Genomic DNA, 21,181 nt, shown 5'->3' on the forward strand with positions numbered 1-21,181 from the left:
ACCGGGTAGTTCCAAGTCCATTTCGGCCAATTCTTTACGTATGGAGTCCTGGAGTTCATTGACAATTGAAAGGCGAATGTTTCAAGCCTTTCTCTCAGGGGGAAAAAATAAACAACTAAGGGAGTCTTTACCCAAATTTTTTCAGATTGTTCAGTGGATAAATTTTGATTTTTTTGATTTGGAAGAAGGAGCACTATCACGTTTGCCAACCATATGCTTTATTTCAATAATTGATGTCAATCCAAGGTTTTCCAACGTCTTGGAGCACGTGGATGTAGGCGATGGAATCAGTTCTTGTCTCAGGAACAGGGGAAAAATGGGATTGCATGCCTTTATCGTATGATGAGATGACATCCATCATCATAACTGAGGCTTGAAACTTGGTTTGAGTAATTCCGTCCACTTCCCCAATTGACACTGCAATTGATTTGTTCCGCCTCCTTTTGTAAACCGGATATATGGTAAAAAGCTTCTTGTCCGTGAGTAAGATAAATACATATCGCCGTAGAGTGAATAAATAATTCTTTGGTGCTGAAGCTGGGGAATATTTAAACTCAATTATGTGTATCACATCTCTTTTGGAATGATGTCATTGGATTAGACGGGAATAACATATTTTAGGCGTAAAAGGCTAGTTGTTTAATTTGATTTTTTTAGCCATCTTTTAAGCATCCTTTTGTTTATTTAATATTTATTTTACTCAAAGAATTTATTTTGATTTAAGAAGAAGTTTAAGTAATAATTTTTGATAATAATGTTCCCAATCAGTGCATTGAAACAACTCATTCATTAACAAGCTTCATTAATTTAAAAAACCAATAAGGATATATCCATTACCAAATAATACAAATGAATGTTTGTCTAGATAAATCATTTATTTTTAAATAGATAAAAAAACAGAATTGTACTAATTATATATATATTAATTTATCTCAAAATTAAGTATCTAAAGGCAAAAGGAATCCATTTGCTTTAATCTTTGTTAGCATTTCCTTTTGTAAATTTCAAATAATTGATGTACATAATGTTAAAATATGCATTATATTTTAGGATTATAAGAAAAACTGTAGAAAATATGGCCTACTACAAGTACAAATATGCTAAGAAAAAAAAAATTAACATGGAGATGAAAATTGTGTGTATTATGGGTATGTTAAATAATCAACCAAAAATTAACTTGGTAACTTTGTTAATTCAGGGAATTTTTTGGAGCAGAGCAGTTTAGTTGTCATGCAATAATTACTCCAAAGTAGATCCTCAAAGTCTAACAAGGTCTTACAATTATAACTAGGAAATAAATCGTCAAGGTTAGTATTCATTTTTTTATGAAAAATCATTAAATTATCAATCGGTTTTAGATATAATTGAATGTGGTAGAAAATCAAGTTCACTAATCAGAGAAATTAAACAATTAATACAACAGACGAAAAAAAGTTAATTTATTCTTTAGCTTATCAATTAAAAAAAACAGATGATCTGGAAAGTATACTGGATTTTCATTATTGATGATAATTTTCATTAGATTAACAGCTATAAGATGAAGGATACAACCTGAATGCTACTGCATATCTTGCAATGACATAGGCAGGAATAAGTCCGATGTCGACTCTTAATTATAATCTTAGATCAACAAGGACTCGGAGTTATAATATTTGAAAATATCATCAATATTACTCAACATCTTTCATACAACGGTAATTACTTTCTCTATAGATATTTTGTCTTCCAAAACAAAAACAAAAAATGATAAGAGCTATGAGATTTTAAGAAAAACTGTCTATGTTATTTATGGATTGGATCGTAATATATAAAAATAATTTAATCATGGAATTGAGCTGGGGAAATTTACGATTACAAACAACCGACAGAAATAAAAAATGAGCAGAAAAAATAGTTTAATCTGTTCTACAATAATAATCTTTTATGGAAAATTACTTTATAATGGTAAATTGATTAAATTTGTCAGGTGTACTAAAACTGACACAATTTTTATCATTCATATTCAATCAGAAATGTGACTTTTATTTCCAAAGTTATTCTCTTTGCTGTAGTTTCTTTTGAAATATTTTGGGTATATTAATTAAAAAATAGGACTAATTTCATTGTATAATATATATTCTTTATAGTGAAACTGTGTAACTAACTATTTCATGGAGTCCCTAATTTTTTTTGTTAATTTGTGAAATGATATACATTTTCTTAAATGTAATTAATTCAAAAAAAAAATTTGCTATATTTACAAATCATAATATATTACAAAAAACCCTAAATTTATAATTAACTGCACAATAATTTTAAAAATATTATGATTTCAAATTTATTAAATAATTAGTTATTATTTGAATAGTTGAGACAGCTGCGGTACTTACTTGTTACAAAGTATTTTTGATTGAAAGCACCTGTATCTATTTGTCTATTACTGTTACTTGCTTAATCTGCAGTCGCAATGAAAAAAATTCTTAACCAAAAGAAGATATAAAAGCCTCATAATTCTGATGGTTCATTTTGAAATTTATTTTTATGAATTAAGGCTGAGGTTGAATTGAATCATGGAAAAATTGTTCTTAAAGCTCCAGTTTTCACGGCAATTTTGTAAATATAATTTTTTTCTTTGATAAATAAAAACTCTAAAAATGATGTTTCTTGTATCCAAACTATCTTTACCAACCATAAAAAGGGGAAAAACAACGATGTTACCAACTTCAAATGCCTTAAATTCTAAAAGGGAACACTTTACCATTCTATCACCCTGGAATAAATGGCCATAATTTGATCTTTCTCAATAGATTTATGTTCCTTGATGCAGTTTATCAAGGTCTAGACTATGTATAGAAATAATATTTTTATATTGCTTTAGAACAATTATTTCTAATTTCAGAATTTACGAAACCAATAGTGCGTGTGATTGGTTGTTACAGTATCAGAACCAAGAGAACTATTCACATTTTCCACTGGCTTGTGTATTCGCCTTAATTGAAGAAAAGCTGTAAAATATTTACCTTTACTGGTGTTTATCTTTGACGCGCTCTCAAGCAATACTAAGTCCAACATGACTAGAAAAGTCATGAAATTTTTTTACTTCAAAGTATATAAGTATGATTGGGTTTTATTACATATAGAGTCGAAAACGGTCGAACACATCCGTCAGAAGCTTAGCAATTAGACTTTTATAATAATTATACATTCGTCCACGATATTTTTTGGCCTCTAAGGTCATAAAGAGGATGTGACCAAATTATAACTTCATTTCTTTTCTCTCTTTCTATATATATCTCCTCTTCTCTCTTGTTACAAGTAAAAACAGCTGTCCTTATAATCATTGTACTAGTGTAAAATTATAAACTATACATTTGCGATTTGACGTCAAAAAGAAACTTTATGTTGCAATTATACATATGATATAAGAAGCAAGGCTATTTTTTTCTGGACTATTAATAAATCTGGATATATTTCATAATTTATTTATATACTATTTAAAAAAAGAAGTACATACTAATTGCCCGAGAATATGTTGAAATATGGATGCTTTGATTTAAAAAAAAGATTGTCAAAAATCATTTAGTTTTAATTTGCATATTATCAAGAAAAAACCATGACATAGACAAAGTAAATAAAGAAAAAAATACAACAATTCTTTCAACAGTCATCTACAAAGCAATTAGTTTACATACGGCAGTAAGAAATATGGTTTACAAGACAAGAAAGAAAAATGTGTTTAAATCTCTTTGATCCTGTCTAAAAAGATACATATTAACATAAGATTTTGTGCATATTTATAAATAATTATGTATATAAAAGTGAATTTACAATTTGGGAGTGACCATGTTGTATTTTTTTTTAGTTAACTCCATTACTTGACAGGAAGACGTTCAAGAGTGATGAGCTCCACGTTGTTAGGACTCTAGAAAACATAAATATAAACACATTTTAAAAACACATTGCAGTAAAACATTTTTTTAACTTTCAGTTACAGAAGATCATTTTATAACGCGGTTAATAAAGTGGTTAAAAATGAAACCCCAACAAATAATGTATATATTTACAAATAAACAGTTGAAAAAATACAATAAATACGTCTTTCCAATTTTGTAAACTATTACATCCAATGTGTATCCATCTTATAAAATAATCTTACAATATCAAGAGTTGTGGGTTTCATCGAGATATTATTTGTTTCTCTGCTACTAAAAATAATTTTTATTTTTGATAAATACTATTCTGAGCTAAAAAAAAAAAATTCTTACAAGGGGTAAAAACTAATCCAAAATTGCTGAGAAGATGTCATTTACGAGCCTCACTCTGGACGCCAAAGCACGTCAAAAACAATGAAAATGTTGAAGCAATTAAGAAAATTACTATCAGTGAAGTTGCTAAAGATATGATCATATCAATTGACTCTTGTCATATTTTTTTTCCTAATGTTTTGGGCATTAGAAGAGTGTTAGCGACGTTTTTCCTGAACTGCTTAATTTTGACCAAAATAATCGTCACATGAGCATCGCTCTTTAAAGAACGTCAATGAGTATCCTGATTTGCTTAAAAGGGTTGTAACTGTTGACAAATCATGGGTATATAGTTATGATATCGAAACCAAAACAGAATTGTAACAATAGAAGAAGTCAATAGAGATAGCAAGAAATCGCCTAACATGCAAAATACTTCTAACCGCTATGTCTCTCACAAACAAACTAAACATTGCTGAAACAGTAAATATTTGTTCATGGCAAGTTTATTAACATGAAAAGTAAAAAAACAAAATTAACCAAATCTACTTTCACTGCGAAAATTGAAAAATAATCAAGTTTAGTTTATTCTCGATTAAAAATGGCCAAATGAACAAATAAATTTTAAGGATTTACTATCGAAATAAATAAAAAATTGTATAAAAGTACATGGAATGTTTCAGTAGTATACTATAAACATTGTAGATTCAATTTAATAGGAAGGATTTTTAATTCTTTATAAATCTAAGTCTATATCATATCCCAGTTCCCTGACATAAGTTTAAGTAGCTTACTTTCTCAGTTGTTGAATAATGTAGAAGTTTCATTAAATTCTCTTTTTGTGGTCCGCGTCCATCTTTTGGAGCCCCATAGCCAGGACGGCCCCAGAACGTTTCCCAACTTTCAAAATGTCTCTTTTGTTGCTCTTCATCATTTTTTTTCTCAATTTGATTAGCATGTTCCCTTGCATTAACTTGATAGTTGAGAGAGTCAAAATAACTTTTCCTGTCCTCACCAAAGTTTCGATTAGAAGGAAGAACCTCAGCTCTAGAGAATAAAAAAAATGTTTTGAGTAATATCAATAAAAAAGTATTATTTTAATATTATACAATTAAGACTAACAATAACATTTTAGTTCATTAAATTTTTTTAATTACCATTTCTTTCGGTACGACTTTAACAAACTAACAAAATAAAAGCATCAATATTTTAAAAACAGTCAATAATTCTTAATAAATAGGTGGCAATTAAAAAAATGTATATACAAACAACCAAATAAAAAACTGAAAGCTTTATATTTAAAAAAAACAAAACAAGGAGCAACAATCTAATATAGTCTTTAACAATGCTTTCCAACGGAACGTTTGTGGTGTCATTAATTGTTTTAAGTCAATAAAAGTATTATTCAACTTTCGTCGTAACGGCATGATGTAAAATTGTTTGGGGACGTCAGAGCGAAAAAGTCGTGCCTCAGAAGTTTTCATCTAAAAGATGATTCCAGCTCCTTTCCAACGATGTTAAAAGCTTGCTGAAGAGCTTTCATTCACATAAAATTTGAGATGTGGTCTCCTTCTCCAACTGACAAAAAAAAAACACCTCTCCTCTGGTTTTATAACAGAAGACACTTCAAATGTACCTGTAGAGACCCTGTAAGTAAGACACTTTTCAGCTGGAGACAAAATGGGGTTCGTAAAGCCTCGACAAATTTGCTTTTCAGCCACATTCCTTGTCTCTCAACACTCTCAATTAATTCGATTTCATATCTTTTCCACAATGACCTCAGATATGATATTCTCAAAAAAGGAAATAACATTTCTGAAAGTACATTATTTTTTCAGTTTGTATTGGGGTTCATCTTCATGTTGAAAATAATTTTTTTATAATGCATCATAGGCAAAAGTATGTTACATTTTCAAAGATCATCTACGATGTTAACATTTTGAATGTTTGGAAAGACTTAGAAATATGTAATATTGAGTGTCTCAGAGGTATACTTCGACCAAAAGATAACTCAAGCTTCTGTAGAGTCAATTGCACATCACAAAGAAGAGAACTCAAATATTTGCGACTGGTGATATGCTGCATAATTGGTTGTAGACCATCCTTAGCATGATCCTATCCTAAGACATCGAAAGGTACTGAAATGTTCCACAAATCTTATTTCTTTAAAATAATGTTTTTTTTTCATGTGCTATATATATATATATATCATGAGTGGTTATTGTTTTTTTGTATATATTTTGCATACGTAATTAAACTTTTTATGATAGAGAAAATTAGCATAATTTAGAATAAAGTATATATAACTAATCTTGTTTCTTATGGCTTGAAACACTAACTATGTAAAAATTAAAGATTCAATTTGTACTCTTCCTTTCAATTACTAGTTCATGTTCTTTAAATAAAATATCAAAACATCAATAAATAGTTGAATTATTTTATATGTTGGAGTATATATATTAGAGTTGATACTTGGACCGAGAATGGAGTTTTTTAATTCAAACTGTAGACCGAAATTTAATTTACTAAAAAAACATTACACATAGAAATTATGGTAAAAAATATGATGTAAGAACAGATCAAGACCAAATTTTAATACAGGCCCGGTACTGACCTAATTAGTTAAAATTTTAACACCCACAGGCCGATTTAGGATTTCACGACCAAACCCTAACAATAATTTATATACCGAGTAGTACATTTAAATTGAAAGCTTTTAATTTTTAATTTCAACAAGTTATAATTTATTAATTAACAATAGAATTTCAACAAAATTAAAACTACGAGTATAAATAAAAGTGTATCTGAACTCTCTTAATCATTAATGAAGCCACTCCTAGCTTCAAAGATTGCTTCACAACTTAACCAGACACATTAACATTATAAAAAAACAGCTTACATATAAACTAAGTGTGATTTTATTACATATGTTATAAAAAAGTATTTTCCATGCGTTCCATTATTTTTTCACTGTGCAAATTTTTCTTGATTTATAACCTTAACATATAATCAAATGTCATAAGAACAAATGTCTCAGTCACCAAAAAAAGTCATGTAATTAGTCACGCAATTTTGGTTCTTTTATGAGTATCAATTAATTACACAAGTCTACAAAAGTTTTGTAATGATGAATGTTAATATTATTTATTTATTTAATTATTCATTTATAACATGACTATGAGTTCTTTTAAAATGAAACGAAGAATAATAATGCAAGAAGAAGATGAACAATGGATCAACGAGCACTTATTAATCCCTGCTTTAAAAAATTACAGTTTATCTTTGGAGTGATTGTAAGGAATTAACAATCCCAATTTAGTCGAACAACGCTAAAAGGTCCAATATTCGATCCACGAGAATGTCCAGGTCCATCAGGATCTAAACTAATTGAAACAAGTAGTATATCAGGCTAGCTCTAATTTTATGAAATTATAATCGATTTTCAAATTGTTTGTTTGTAAAGGAGATATGATGCTAAGCAGCTCCACTGTGGAAACGCAAACGTTAAAGAAATCCTCAATACGCCACACAAAAAACTTTACTGCAGTTTCTACAATATAGAAATAATAAAATAAGTGCCGTGAGGTCCCAAGGCTAAGCCAATGAATGCTCATTGTATATCTCCGTCTTTCTTTATGGATATATTTACAAAGAGAGACAAAATTGGTATCCTATAGCCAAACCATCTTACAATACCTCCTACAAAAATATTTATAAATTAAAATTATAATAAATAGGGTTACGACTAATTTTCATATTTTTTTTTTCTAAATTAACTTTATTACTATAAACATAGTAAAAAAATATTATCTGATTTACATAGATAAAAATTATTTACATGTGTTGAATGCAGTATTTTGAAAACAATTAGGACAAAAAACTGCGTCATACTTTTTGTATCTGTGGATGCGTCGACGAACAAGATGCACAAACATTTGTTTTCACAATTAGATGCTCTACATTATCGTAACGTTCAGAAAAAATTATTTTTTTAATATTTAGTTTCTCTTATGAATTAAAAATTACACTACTATTTCTAAAAAGACGCCATTCTTTTATCATCTTCACATTACAAACAAAGAATATTATAACCAATACAATTTTTTTTCTTCGTAAACTTATTGCTTAGTTTGAAAACATACAATCGAATAGGTCAAACCCCTCCATAGTGTTGTTGTAAATTTTTCAGAAATGAGGCTGATTTACTTCAAGATTTTTTTTACGCATCTCTGAAATATTAATTGCACTTTCCAATTGGATCTTTTTCAATAAAATTGTTTGCAATTTATTCTGCTATGCGCGTGTTTTCAAACTATGATTAATTTATCACTATCGTAAAAAGCGTATTTCATTTCCTCTCTTTTCATTTTCAGTGATCCCTTATATGATGGGATGGAAATTTAATAAAGTTTATTGGATGTAGCAGTACCTAGTAATCCATTTTTTTTAATTTCTCAAGTTGTCCATGAGTTCAAAACTAATAAACAGGTTATCTATGCCCAACTTTGGATATTTATCTTTTTTCAATTATTCCATTAACAACATTCATCTTTTCTCCAAATTTATAACCAATGTATTGTGCTTTGGTTCAATCATAGAGAATGCACTGAAGAAGCATGCTGGAAGATGAATCTCAAACCTAAATGCTATGCTAGACTAAAATAGTGTGGGCTTTTTGATTGGTATATTTTTTATACTGTGGGGTCGAAAGTAGTTCACCATCAATTTATCCACACAAATATATTCAGATGTTTCAAGATAATTTCTTACAGTTCTGTTATATAGTTTCAAAGAGCATCGAAACATTTCAAAAGGATTGTAGAGATTCATGTACTTTTTGTTGGCAAAATGTGTTACAGTAGAAATGAATCAAATCTATTTCGACACATCGCTATTTTTATTTAGATATTAATTTAGTCTTTCCGTCTTTGCCAATACATATTTTTTGTGTTGCCTTGAGATAGCTACTTAGGTTCATGTTGACATCATTCGCTCAAATTGTACTACTATTCACCTTGTATCATAATAATAATAATAATTGCTATCAAATGTAATTTTTAAGTTACTCAATTTTGAATTTTTATATGGTGGAATTTACTTTGAAAGCGATATTTAGACAGGGACTGTTTTTTCATAACATTTTAAATTCATTTTAGCTTTCGAATATCAGTGGAAAGATAATTTTCACGGTTTTTTTTTCTACAAATAGAAAAAAAAACATTTGATATACATCTATGTTTGTTAGTACATGTTATTTATTTTTTTAAAACATGGGTTGAGTTTCATCGAAATTAAAGTTCTTTATTTTCGTTTAAGTCATCTTGATGATTAGTACAAGGGTCAGTATCAAATTGCAACAAACTTTTTTCAAGAAAATTGGGATCTTTTTCAATTGACTCTTTGTAATACCTATTTTCATTGGTTTGATCATAAAGATCTTTGAACGGAATTACGTTAACACATGTAGACGCAAATGGAGGGTTGTCCTCCAAGAGAAATAATCTATTGAAGATTAAAATTTTATTTTCTATAATTATTAGGAATAATTAATTTTAACATCGATATGAATTAATTGATGTTAAGGGTTGTTTAGATAAACTTCAAAAATTGAAACTTTTGCAAAAGTACAAAGGAAAAAATTCATTCTCAAATGTTCGTACGATATTTAGACATTATTTGATAATAATACTTATAAAATAAAAGTTTACCAATAATTTATTATGCACATATACCTAATTTTAAAACATTATAATCAATAATAAGGTGGATGCCTATTCCTTTTAAATCTCATCATATTCTATCTTGCTCCAGATATATCCATAATGCAATGATCTAGAAACTATGCAAGACTTATTGTGCACTAACTAAAGAAAAAATAAAGGAATAATTATTATTGATGTGGTCATCACGTTTACGTAGAATCAAAGAAATGGTTGATTTAAGTATTGTTTGTAACTAAAAACATAATTTCAAAAAATGTAATTTTAACGTACTTTTGTATATTTGTACGCATTGGAAATAAAAGTTTAAATGGGACGACAGCTTAGCTGCTGACAGTTAATCTAAGGGTACCACAAGCTACCTAAACTTCTCGCTGTTAATCTTAGAACAGCCAGCTAAGCTGATTAAACCTAATCTAATAAAAGTTGTGAGAGCTAAGCTACAACAATAAAACATTTTTCAATTTGTCAGGATTAACATTTTAATTTTCGCTCTAGTTTTTTGTATTATCATCGAGCCATATTTTCAACAACTCTAGTAATGAAAGGAAATAATATGAATTGATTTATGATGCAATTAATAACAGTCATTAATAGCCCCCAGTGGCTCTTTATAAGATAAATCTTATTTTTCAGGGGGGGAAATATTAATGAATACTTTTTTTCTTATTTATTAATATGCTGTGATCCAGATTTTCTGTACAAATGTATATATTTCTTTTTGTATTACAAGAAAATGATGTATTTATGCTCCTATACAGAGTCTAATGAAAATAAATTGAGTGTATTGTTTATTAATCTTAGATCCTAATTTTTAGATAAACAATCGCTTTTTTGAAAATGGGTTCTCTTCATCTACTGAATTACAAAAAAAAAATAATTGCCATTTGATAAATTTCATGCAAAGGTTACTTAATAAAAGTCAAAAGTATGAAACTATTATAACAAAAACTCTTACAAAAATATTTAAATTGGAAGCAATTTTTGTATATAAAAACTAAAAATTTACCTGATTAACCTTGTAAACTTTGAAACTATTTAAGAGGAGAGCATCTTAGCTTTTATGAAGTATCAATACATTAGAATCAAGAAACTGAGAGATGAAGAAAATGAACAAAATTCCCACTCTGTTTTTAGCAAGGAAAAGATATAAACTTCTTCGTTGTCGATACTCAATTATACTCTAATAGCAAGTTATCTTTGTCACGCTTCATCTTTTATTCGCTCACACACTCGTTTTTTTACTTTATACTAAAATGTAAAATGTATCCTCCAAGAATAATGATTATATCTATGTAAAATATAAATTTCCAAAACGAAAAAACTCATGTGCTAAAATTGCATAGGACTTACAACCTAGACCATATTCAAATGAAGGAAATGTTTTGAATTTTTTTTATCAAAAAAGTCAACTATAGTGAACAAAACCAGAAACTTTGGATGTTTTAGCTTATTTTTATATTTATCGATGTAAAAATATTACGGAACGATTCTAGATAATTTTGTTGCGAAAAATTTCACCGCTTGTAATTTCGCCAATTGTAATTTTGCCTGAGGGAGATTTTGCTGCTTGACATAATCCCCGCCTTATTATATTTTTATATTATCAGTTCGAACTTTACTGTTTTATCTCAATCAGATTAATTATATGGTTAGGAGAAGAATAAAAAAGGGAAAATATTATGAGGATGGCTGGTCTGTCATTCATCAACAATTGCTGAATTAATTTTTTAGTTAGCCCTGTTCTCTTTTGATTTTGAATTGTAAAATTTACATTTTGTTCGATCCGCCATTTTTCGGGATTTCAAATATTCTCAAAAATGAAAGAGTTGGTTGAAGTACCATGTAATGTAGATATATATGTAATTTATAACTACGACAAATATTATATTTTAAATATTGCACAAACCTCATGTAAGTTGGTTAAATGGAATTTTTTATCAAAAATGAAGTTTTACAATAAACAGGTTGCTTGATCGGAGCTTTTGTTCTTTCAAGTAGTATCATAACTCATTACCTATTCTTTTTTATTATTATATCTAAATTATTTCATCATTATATTCCAATTAAGCTTGAACAAATAATATATGAATATAAAAAGCGGCGGAAATTTCATGTGGCAAAATTATCCTCAAGGGAAAATAATCAGCAGTAAATATATAGTCATAATAATTACGGAAGCAAAATTGTTCGTAGAAAATCTACTGGTTACATTATGGAATATTTCAATTCAAAATAGTGCCCAAATAAAGTTAAAATTAGATTGTGAAATTTAACAATTATCAATTGACTTTAAAACATTTCTTTTAATTGAAGTTCAAAAACGCAAAATTAATATTTATGGCACTTTTATTTACATTTTCAAAATTTTTTTAACATATAATTTTTTTTTCTCTAAAAAGATATAAAAACCACTTTTGAAAAGCAATATCCTGTCTATGAATATAAGAATGGGAGATTATTCTTTTTAAAATCAGATTACAAAAATGTAAACTTATAAATAAGACTATTCCATGTTTGTGGTGAAATATTTTCATATGTAAGATCAAATGACAAAAGTAATTTGATAGTTGAATTTTTGACGTTTTTCTCCTCTTAAATAACACCAATCACCTTTTTAACAAGAAGAAATATGATACTTTTATACGATACTCGTATACAAATATGAATTTTATTTTCCTTATGACTGTTTTAATTAGTTTTTATTGGTTGACTCTTTGATTTTAAAATCAGTTGACGACGTATTATGAACTTAAAAAAAGTATAATATAGAATTTGGATAAAAAGATGAACTTATATCATTTTAGAGCCTTAATTTGAAATTCCTGTCATCGTGTTCTGAATGATAATTCAGGCATTTATCATTACTTGTAAAAAATATCTATTCATTTTTTTAGGTTTATTAGAAATAAATTTATTATTATTTTCCAATAGATGGCTTACGTAAAGTGTATTTCGCTTTGTATGAGTGCAATCAGTTTACACTAAATTGTGTTAGAAAGATAAGCTTTTGTAATAAAAAACTTAATAGACAGTGATATAATTGTTGGACTCAGTATTGTTAGAGAGAAAATACTTCATATTTTAAGATTTTTTTATGAAACCTAAAACATAAGCCAGGCAGCTGAAAATGTAAATAGCTTATATTAGTCCTCATACTGAAACAAAAAAATCACGTCTTTGGAGTACATATTTTGTCATTTGTTGTATATCCAATCCACGCGACTTCTAATTCACTTTTTAACTTCAAGTTCTATTCAAAGTATCTCGCCTCGTTCTGTTTCACTCAGTGGATCACATCTCCTGTAATGGAAGGATCCTTCACTCTGCAGATCCTTCGTACCTAGCTCTTGGACCTTGGCAATAACTTTTTCTTTACTTTAGACGCAGTTTAACATTAATATTTGAATATTAAGTAATTATAATATTAATAACTATTTTTAAAAGTCAGCTTTTGTATGACGTATTCTTATTTGAACTCAAACATCAACAATTGACATGTCATTACAGCAATATTGGCATTTAATTTTCATATATACTCAAAGCGTACTATTTTTGATCATCTTATTTTTTCTAGGATTTCAATATTTGGTTATCATTAGCAAGCAAGCTTTTATATTATATGACCTAAATATTTATTTAAATGTGTGTTTTTTTTCTTTTTGTGACAACCTGCTATTTTTGTGGAAATTAATTAAACCTTGCTATTTTTAAATGTGGCATTTATAATTATTGGGTACTAGCAGTAATACGGGGTATTGCCTGGAGTTATTAGGTGCCGATGAACATACACATTTGGCTATAATACTATAAAAGATAACAACCATAATATCCTTTGTATAAATCTCTGTTCACACATAGCTACACCTTCAATACCAAGACATACGTTCCAAAGAATAGAAAATAATTATAACAGATTAAGAGAAAAAAAAATATTAGGATATGATGACCCAGGGAGTACTTTCGCTTATTCCTAAACCTCATCTAGAGGTCCATTATTGGAGAAAAAAAAAGTAATAATTACTATATATGTATAATTTAAAAAATGAATTGACTCTAGATAATGGTAATTATTGCTTTTTTTTCTTCAATGTGAGTTGCAAGATACCATTCATTTCATAGTGTGCTCCCTCTATACTATAATTCTTTTTTATATATTGTTTTGTTATACATAAATTAGGGAGCACTATACACAGTGCACCCGGTGACGTCTTTTCATATACACAGATATACATCAATTATTTTTTACTCACTAGATCGCACTTAATTTCAATCAATGTTAGTTTTTAAAAACTTTTAAACGACAATTAGCATGATTTTTATACAAACGAACAAATGTTTCAGACACACAATCAAATTTTATCTCATGATCCCATAAGGAAATGCCCTAATTCACGCAATGGAGCAACCTTTTAGATTGAAAGATGAAAAAGTTAATGTTGTTATTAACAAATAGAAGTATAACTTTGTTTCATGTATTAATAATGATTCAAGTCTCATAAACTATTTTTAAAGAAATTGATGTTATACAAAGTAAAATAATACTCAAATTGTTCATCAATACATAAACATAAATCTTGGAAGGATATTTTTTTATGGTAATAATATTATTTTTTGTTTTGTTTAAGTGTTTAAGAAACCAATAGAAAATTTTCATTTTAGGATATGGAGGGAAAGTTATAAAGGTTTAAATTAAAGGCAATAAGCTTTTTAAATATCTATTTAAGCCAGTCGATCAATCAAATAGGAGAAGAAGCTGTTTACATTATTGTATTTAAGAAATAGATTTATATTTTATCACAACTCATCTAAATGATAAATAGCTTTTATTTATTTAAATTTAAAGATGTAAAAATAATACCATGAAAAAGTATTTTTTTTGTATAAAACTAAAAAAAAGTTACCTTTTTGGATCCGCTGTTTTCGTCACATCTGTGGATGGCAAAGAATGATTCATCATATATCCTGTATTTGGATCCTTTCTAGGCTTCCCAGTCACTTTGTCCTTCAAAAGAGGAACTAATTCAACACCAGCTTGCTACATGATTATGTGATTTTTTGATTGATCAAGGATCAAAAAAGGTATAATGTAAGGGCAATGGAGATAATTATCAAATGATTATGTATAGAATGTGTATGATTGAGAAATAATTGAAGATGGGGTGGGGGGCAGGTTGGAAAGTAACGAAAGGTGTAGAGAAAGTTGTGAAAGGATTGATAATTATGTATATGTGCAATGAATTATGGGCAATATGATGGATAGGATAGAAAAAAAAAGAGAGAGAAAAAATTAGTTTATTGAAGAGCTAAAAAAAAATAAAGCTGTAATACATAAATCAAAAATAAATGTATTAATTGGTTATAATTATAATAAGGAGTAATTTTTATATGGAAATTACTAGTTTGTTTTAGATGTAACAAAAAGTATTCCTGGCTCATGTGAGATGTTCAGCTACATTATAAATATATATATTCTTTCTGACAACTGTCATCACACTTTTTAATTTTAATATATATACATAGTTGCAAGAAATTTCATGATGGATTGAATTTGAATAATTACAGCCCAAGGCCCCTTAATTTTAGGTTGGGGAAAAAGTAATTTCGTATTTCTTTGGAAAATTCTAAAGGAAATTTTAGTAAATTTTCCATTTCTTAAACTATGTTTGGACCTGTTTCAAGCCTCCCCCCAGTTCTTAACATATGTCATCTCCCCTCTCTATTTAAGACAATGAAGATATTCTACGGTGGGAGCAGATGTACATTACATATTGAAACTGAATCTAACAAGTTCATCACTTAAAAATAATTTTACTGGATGAGGGCCTTAAAAACTGATTATGAATTCATCAATACTTATGCGTTGCATAATAACAACAGCTTATTAATACTTATAATTTATGACACAAGTTGCTATTATGTCTGTAAGTGTTATGACACAGATATAATTTTGATTCAGATTGGGTAAGACTCTCTTTTGCATTTCTAGTAAACCATTGGTTTTGCAATTTTATAAGATTTTTTTCGTCATATTGTTGTGTATATAATTTAATAAAATCAATATACTCAATTCATTATAAGAAATTATCACCATATAAAAAAAGCTAAAAATTATAAAATGCTCTTTTTTTTATATTGCTTCTATATTGGTTTGATTCTCACAAGGATATTGAATTGATACTCATAGTTAAGAGGCAATTTAACAAAAATGAGTTGTTTTTAATCAAAATATTAGTTTTCCAAAGAGCAAAGTTTTTCCTTGCTCAATTACTTAACGGTGAACAGTAAAGAACATTCACAGTGAAGATAGTTTGGATATTTGGTAAATGATTTCATTTCCAAAAATAAATGAAGCAAAGTGTTTTTTATTAGTGAATTGAGTACAATACGCTTTCTGCTTCTTTAGAGAGAGTAGTGAACTTTCTCCTTACGTACATTAAAAAATGTAAATATAAGAGTTTTAACCAACATCAGAAATTTAAAAAAAAACATAGCCCTTTTAAGTTCAAACATGATTATATTTAATTAAAATCCACGTATAATGTTTTGTTTTTTTACTTTATAAAGTCAAAATAAATCTCAATTATCTATAAGTAGGTATGCTTCTCAAAAATAGGGCTCATAACTTATTGGGTTTTATTTATTTTCATTTATTTAAATAATATAAAATTACACTACTCTATATTTTATAGATGTTTTAAATTTTAAAATTTAGAACTTAGTTTGGTTTTGCTATTTGAATATATTGTGGTATATTAATCATTCAATATTCCTGACTGTTGATATAAGTAAACGACAAAATTAATTATTTTTCTATGATATCATTATTATTTTTGTAAAAACGAATATTACTGGAATTTTATGTTTCTTAATGTATATTATAAAAATCATCATTGACAAAGGAAGGGAAAAATTACATCAGTGCCATCTACATTTTACAATAGTAGAAAGGAAAAAAAGAGTCTAGAATTGCTTTACAAAAAGTGATGATTTCTCTGTAAGTATTTTTAGGATCGGTTTTTTTTTTTTTGTATCATTTTAAAAGTATAAGGGAAATACGAAAATATTGTGACGATAGTTACAGATCTACAATCGATTAATTTTATTCTAATTAACATACCTATATTAAGCCTTAAATATATCATTCATTATATGGGGATGTCTAGATGTTACTTTACAGAATCACTAATATATGTATGTATATCCTTATTATATATCATGGGAAGTTTAAATAATCTAATGACATTATATAGTGAAAATAATCATTTGGTTAGCAATTCACTAGCATGTAGTCAATATATGATACATTCAGAAAGATTACATCCACTAAAGAGAGAATAAGGGCACCAAAAGGATGCCCCTGGTCAATACAAAGGGCTGAGTGACCAAAAGGGATATTTTTTCAAAAATAAGATCCTCCCCCCCCCCTTCAGCAAAACAAAAATTAATCAAAACAATAGTGGCTTGCCAAATAGTCTCAATCTGTCACAAAGTTTATGGAGACCAAGTTTTCCGGCCACTATGGGTAATGTCTAAATATATATCTAACTTTGGTATTCTTGTCAATTATCCAAATATCATGGATGACGTGTTACCCGATCAAAGAGATTGATGACAACCATCCGTGAGTGTAGGACAGCAGGGCAATATCTCCTGCCATGTGTATAAAATATATTGAATGGGTAGATACACTATACCCTGTAAGGACGTCTTCTCCAAAGACGCATGACCCCAAGATAACTCGGTTTAAATTTTATGAAATTTATTTGGGTCACATGTTGGTACCAAGGGCAATAAGGGGGTCCATGCAAACAAGGCCTCCTATATAGACAACAGGTACGAGAATTATAGCAAGTTAAAGAAAAGTTAGATGAAGGTTCACTACAACCCTTCTGTAACCACAGATATGAAATTTATGTTACAAGAGTTTCTTACATAGATTTTAATAATTAACCCTTAGATGATTTTTTTGCAAATATGCAACATACTTTTTCCCCAAACTTTTAAAAAGCATTGTACCTATACGTACATTTTAAAGTATATGTACATATATGCAAAAATGCATTTTCTTATAGAAGTTGACATTAAATAAATAAAGTTCTAATAGTAAAATATAGGAGAAAGAAACATAAGACTGGGGAAAAAGGAATAAAAGAGAAAGCATGACTACGTACAAATGATGATGATGGTGCTAAACAAAAAAAAAGTAGAAACAAAGTTGGGAAGAAGAAATAAATTTTTAAAAAACCCGTTATAAATGATGCGTGAAAGCTTCGTTTTTGTTAGGTACAAAAAGAAACGAATTAATGCTTATTAAAAAAGTTTGAATCAAAAGTTCAAACATGAACATAATTTTGCCACCTTTTTTTTAAAAAATAATATGAAGGGAATATTAAAATAGGTCTTATTTTTTTTCTTTTTGAAAAGTTAGGAGGACACAAAGATACTTTAAGGAAAGAATATGCATGATGAAAAAATGTATTTTAATTATGTTCTCTCGTTTACACGCCCACAGTTAAAAAGTGACCTGGGATATGACTTTTGTAGAGTGCAAGTATTTCTAACAAAAACCTACATCTACATCACTCGAATCAAGAAATAATTTTAAAACTATCATTTGAATTATTTGTTACTTTATCTTGATTAAAATTAGAGGTATAAAAAAAAAAGATATTATCTCCTAAGTAAGTTCCTTCATATTGCATGATTTTTTAGTACTTAAAATATGTATTATTATTTGTAATCAAGATAAAGTGACATATAATTTATTTTTCAAATAATGAATATTTGATTCGATTTTTCAACTGTATAATTCTTTCATGTCGAAGTATGGCACTGAATCGTAATCTATAACTTCAAAACTTGATTTTTTTTAAATGGTTTTAAAAGCTAACCCTATAGAGGAGGTTATGAGTTTTATTGGTCATGTTTGTGTTTACGACTTTAATAACAATAATAAATTTGGGTTTCAGTATGTGCACAAAAATATTGTTGCATAGTCTAATCAATTATTCATTTTGATTTCTAAAATCACGATACAATGATAAGTAAATTACTTGTCATTTAATAATTTTCATCATAAAAGTCAAATTTATCCAATGAGGCAATTTTTTTTTTAGCTTAAGGGGGATGTGCTAATTTGTGAGCAGGAAAGGTGGCATATTTCAATTTATAGCAAGTTTCCACATGTTGTGATACAGAACTATAGCGTAATAACATTGTGGACAATTATCGTTCAGAGTCCTTTTATACCCTTAAAACAATCCCTTAAATTAAAAGTAGGATCAATAAACCTTTTGTAAAAGTGTTTCTTATAATTAATAAGTGTTTTTATTGATTCTGTATCTTGCTGTGAACTCAATAAATTTCCAGTTTTAAGCTGGAAAATGATCGAAAACGACACTTGATAATTTATTTATACAACATAATGATAAAGAATTTACATTTCCATTGATAAAAATTATCAAAGCTTACACTATAAAATATTCAATGTATAATTTTAAAAATATAAATCTCCTAGGATTTTTGTTCCATTGTATAGTGATCCCATTTTTTATTGGGGTTTACTAGAATATAGTGAACATTATCTTTATATTTTTTCCAATTTTAATGCTAATTTCCTGACATCATGCCTTGTAAGAGGAAGATCGCGGTAATCGAAGGAAGATACTTTTAACTTAATCATGCATTTCAAGAGATGGTCAAATTCTGATTCTGAATTCTGAATGGTTCCGAATATATATATTCCCAAATATTTCAGAATTCAGATTACTGAGAAAGGAACTGAGATCAGTGCTTCGGTTTAAGATATTTTTTTTTATTTGACTTGAATTCATTTTTGTAGATAATGAGTGTTCCATTAAGTTATTTATTTTATACACATGATATCCAAGATTTTTGAGATCAATAAAAAATTCTTACAATTCTTTATACTGAATTATTGAGTTTTTAAATCTTTTAAACCGTATTTAATAAAATACTCACATTAACTTTTAAATCAATTAACGATCCCTTGGAATAGTATCTTGACCCCATTTTGGGTCAAAGTCCATAGGTTGGGACCACTACCTTAAATTATTATACACTCTTTTTTATAACAAAAAAGTTGTGTTTAATTTAAAATTTTAATAGAGGAATTATTCATTAAGATATTAGTATTTGAAGTAAAATAGTAGCTTGGGGCAAATGAGTTCAAACAATTCCCATCATTAAAACTGACTTGACAGCTAAGTAGTAAAAAAATAATATTTGATATGTAAATAGAGTTTTTTTATTGCTCTTGAGAAAAAAAATTACAATTGTAAAATTTAATATTTGCAAGTCATTCAATTATGGAGGGTTGAGTGATTGATTTTCTAAGAACACTATCAGTTAATTAATAGTTTGTAATGAAAATAACTGCTGGTGTAATTTAATAAAATACTTTTTTTTGACGTACAAGTTACATCTTATATGCTTTAAAATGTTTCATCAAACTGTTTATCTATTACTTTTCATATATATCATGAATTTATGTAAAATTCAAATCTGTGCACAAGTTATAAATAGGGAATGAATTATTGATTTTAAAATAATATCTTACATTATTGGCCTACGAAGATTTCTTATATAGCCATATATTAAAAAATGAAATAAATTTAATTAAACTTTACTGAAGTTCTAAATGGTTACACATTTATTAGAAAACACTTGTATTTCAAATATATATATGTACGAACATATTTAGAATAAATTCTAAATTATTCAATTTCTTATATTTTTATGAAAGCGGATTCAATTCTAATAATTTCACTGAATCAGTCTTTCTCTTAAATAAATGGATTCTAAATAATAAATGTAGATTCATTATTGCTTTTTTGTATAATTTTTATATAATTGAAGCCACATCAGCAATAATACAAATCATTCCATATGTGTAAAGACTCTTTATGGATATATTTCTACAATTCTTCTTTTGTAAAGCCTAACCAATATTTGTATTTACAAAGCTTTTATTTATTGTACAAGTTCCACTATCAGAACACTTCTTGTTCATAAAAGCTATTTTGTGAGAGAGTATTGAGTATGTTCAAACTGCCCATTTCAGGCTTTCTAATATATTCCATGTTCTTTTTTTTTTTTTTTTTTTTTTTTGTAAAAATATGATATAGAGTAATTTTGATTAATAGTATTGTTGCACAACACAAAAAAGTTAAACCTATGGAATAAAATACAGCAATACTCTAAAGTATACACCAT

General features: G+C 27.7%; 1 protein-coding gene across 6 annotated transcripts in view; it reads right to left on the reverse strand.

Annotated features, from left to right (window-relative positions):
• Positions 1-3,416: 3,416 nt before the first annotated feature.
• The window catches only part of LOC121121982 (uncharacterized), a 294,463-nt gene continuing 276,698 nt past the window's right edge, over positions 3,417-21,181 (reverse strand). For 4 of the 6 annotated variants that reach the window (XM_071890051.1, XM_071890047.1, XM_071890046.1 and 1 more), the window contains exons 8-10: positions 14,848-14,981; positions 5,018-5,270; positions 3,417-3,901 (exon numbers count right to left, since the gene is read on the reverse strand). In XM_071890051.1, coding sequence (XP_071746152.1) covers positions 3,851-3,901; positions 5,018-5,270; positions 14,848-14,981 — 438 coding nt within the window. In that variant the 3' untranslated portion in view covers positions 3,417-3,850. The remainder of the gene's footprint in view (positions 3,902-5,017; positions 5,271-14,847; positions 14,982-21,181) is intronic. The other 2 variants (XM_071890048.1, XM_071890052.1) reach the window with 1 other exon arrangement.

This window comes from Lepeophtheirus salmonis, chromosome 7, assembly GCF_016086655.4.
Source record: "Lepeophtheirus salmonis chromosome 7, UVic_Lsal_1.4, whole genome shotgun sequence".
In the NCBI taxonomy this organism is placed as follows: domain Eukaryota; kingdom Metazoa; phylum Arthropoda; class Copepoda; order Siphonostomatoida; family Caligidae; genus Lepeophtheirus; species Lepeophtheirus salmonis.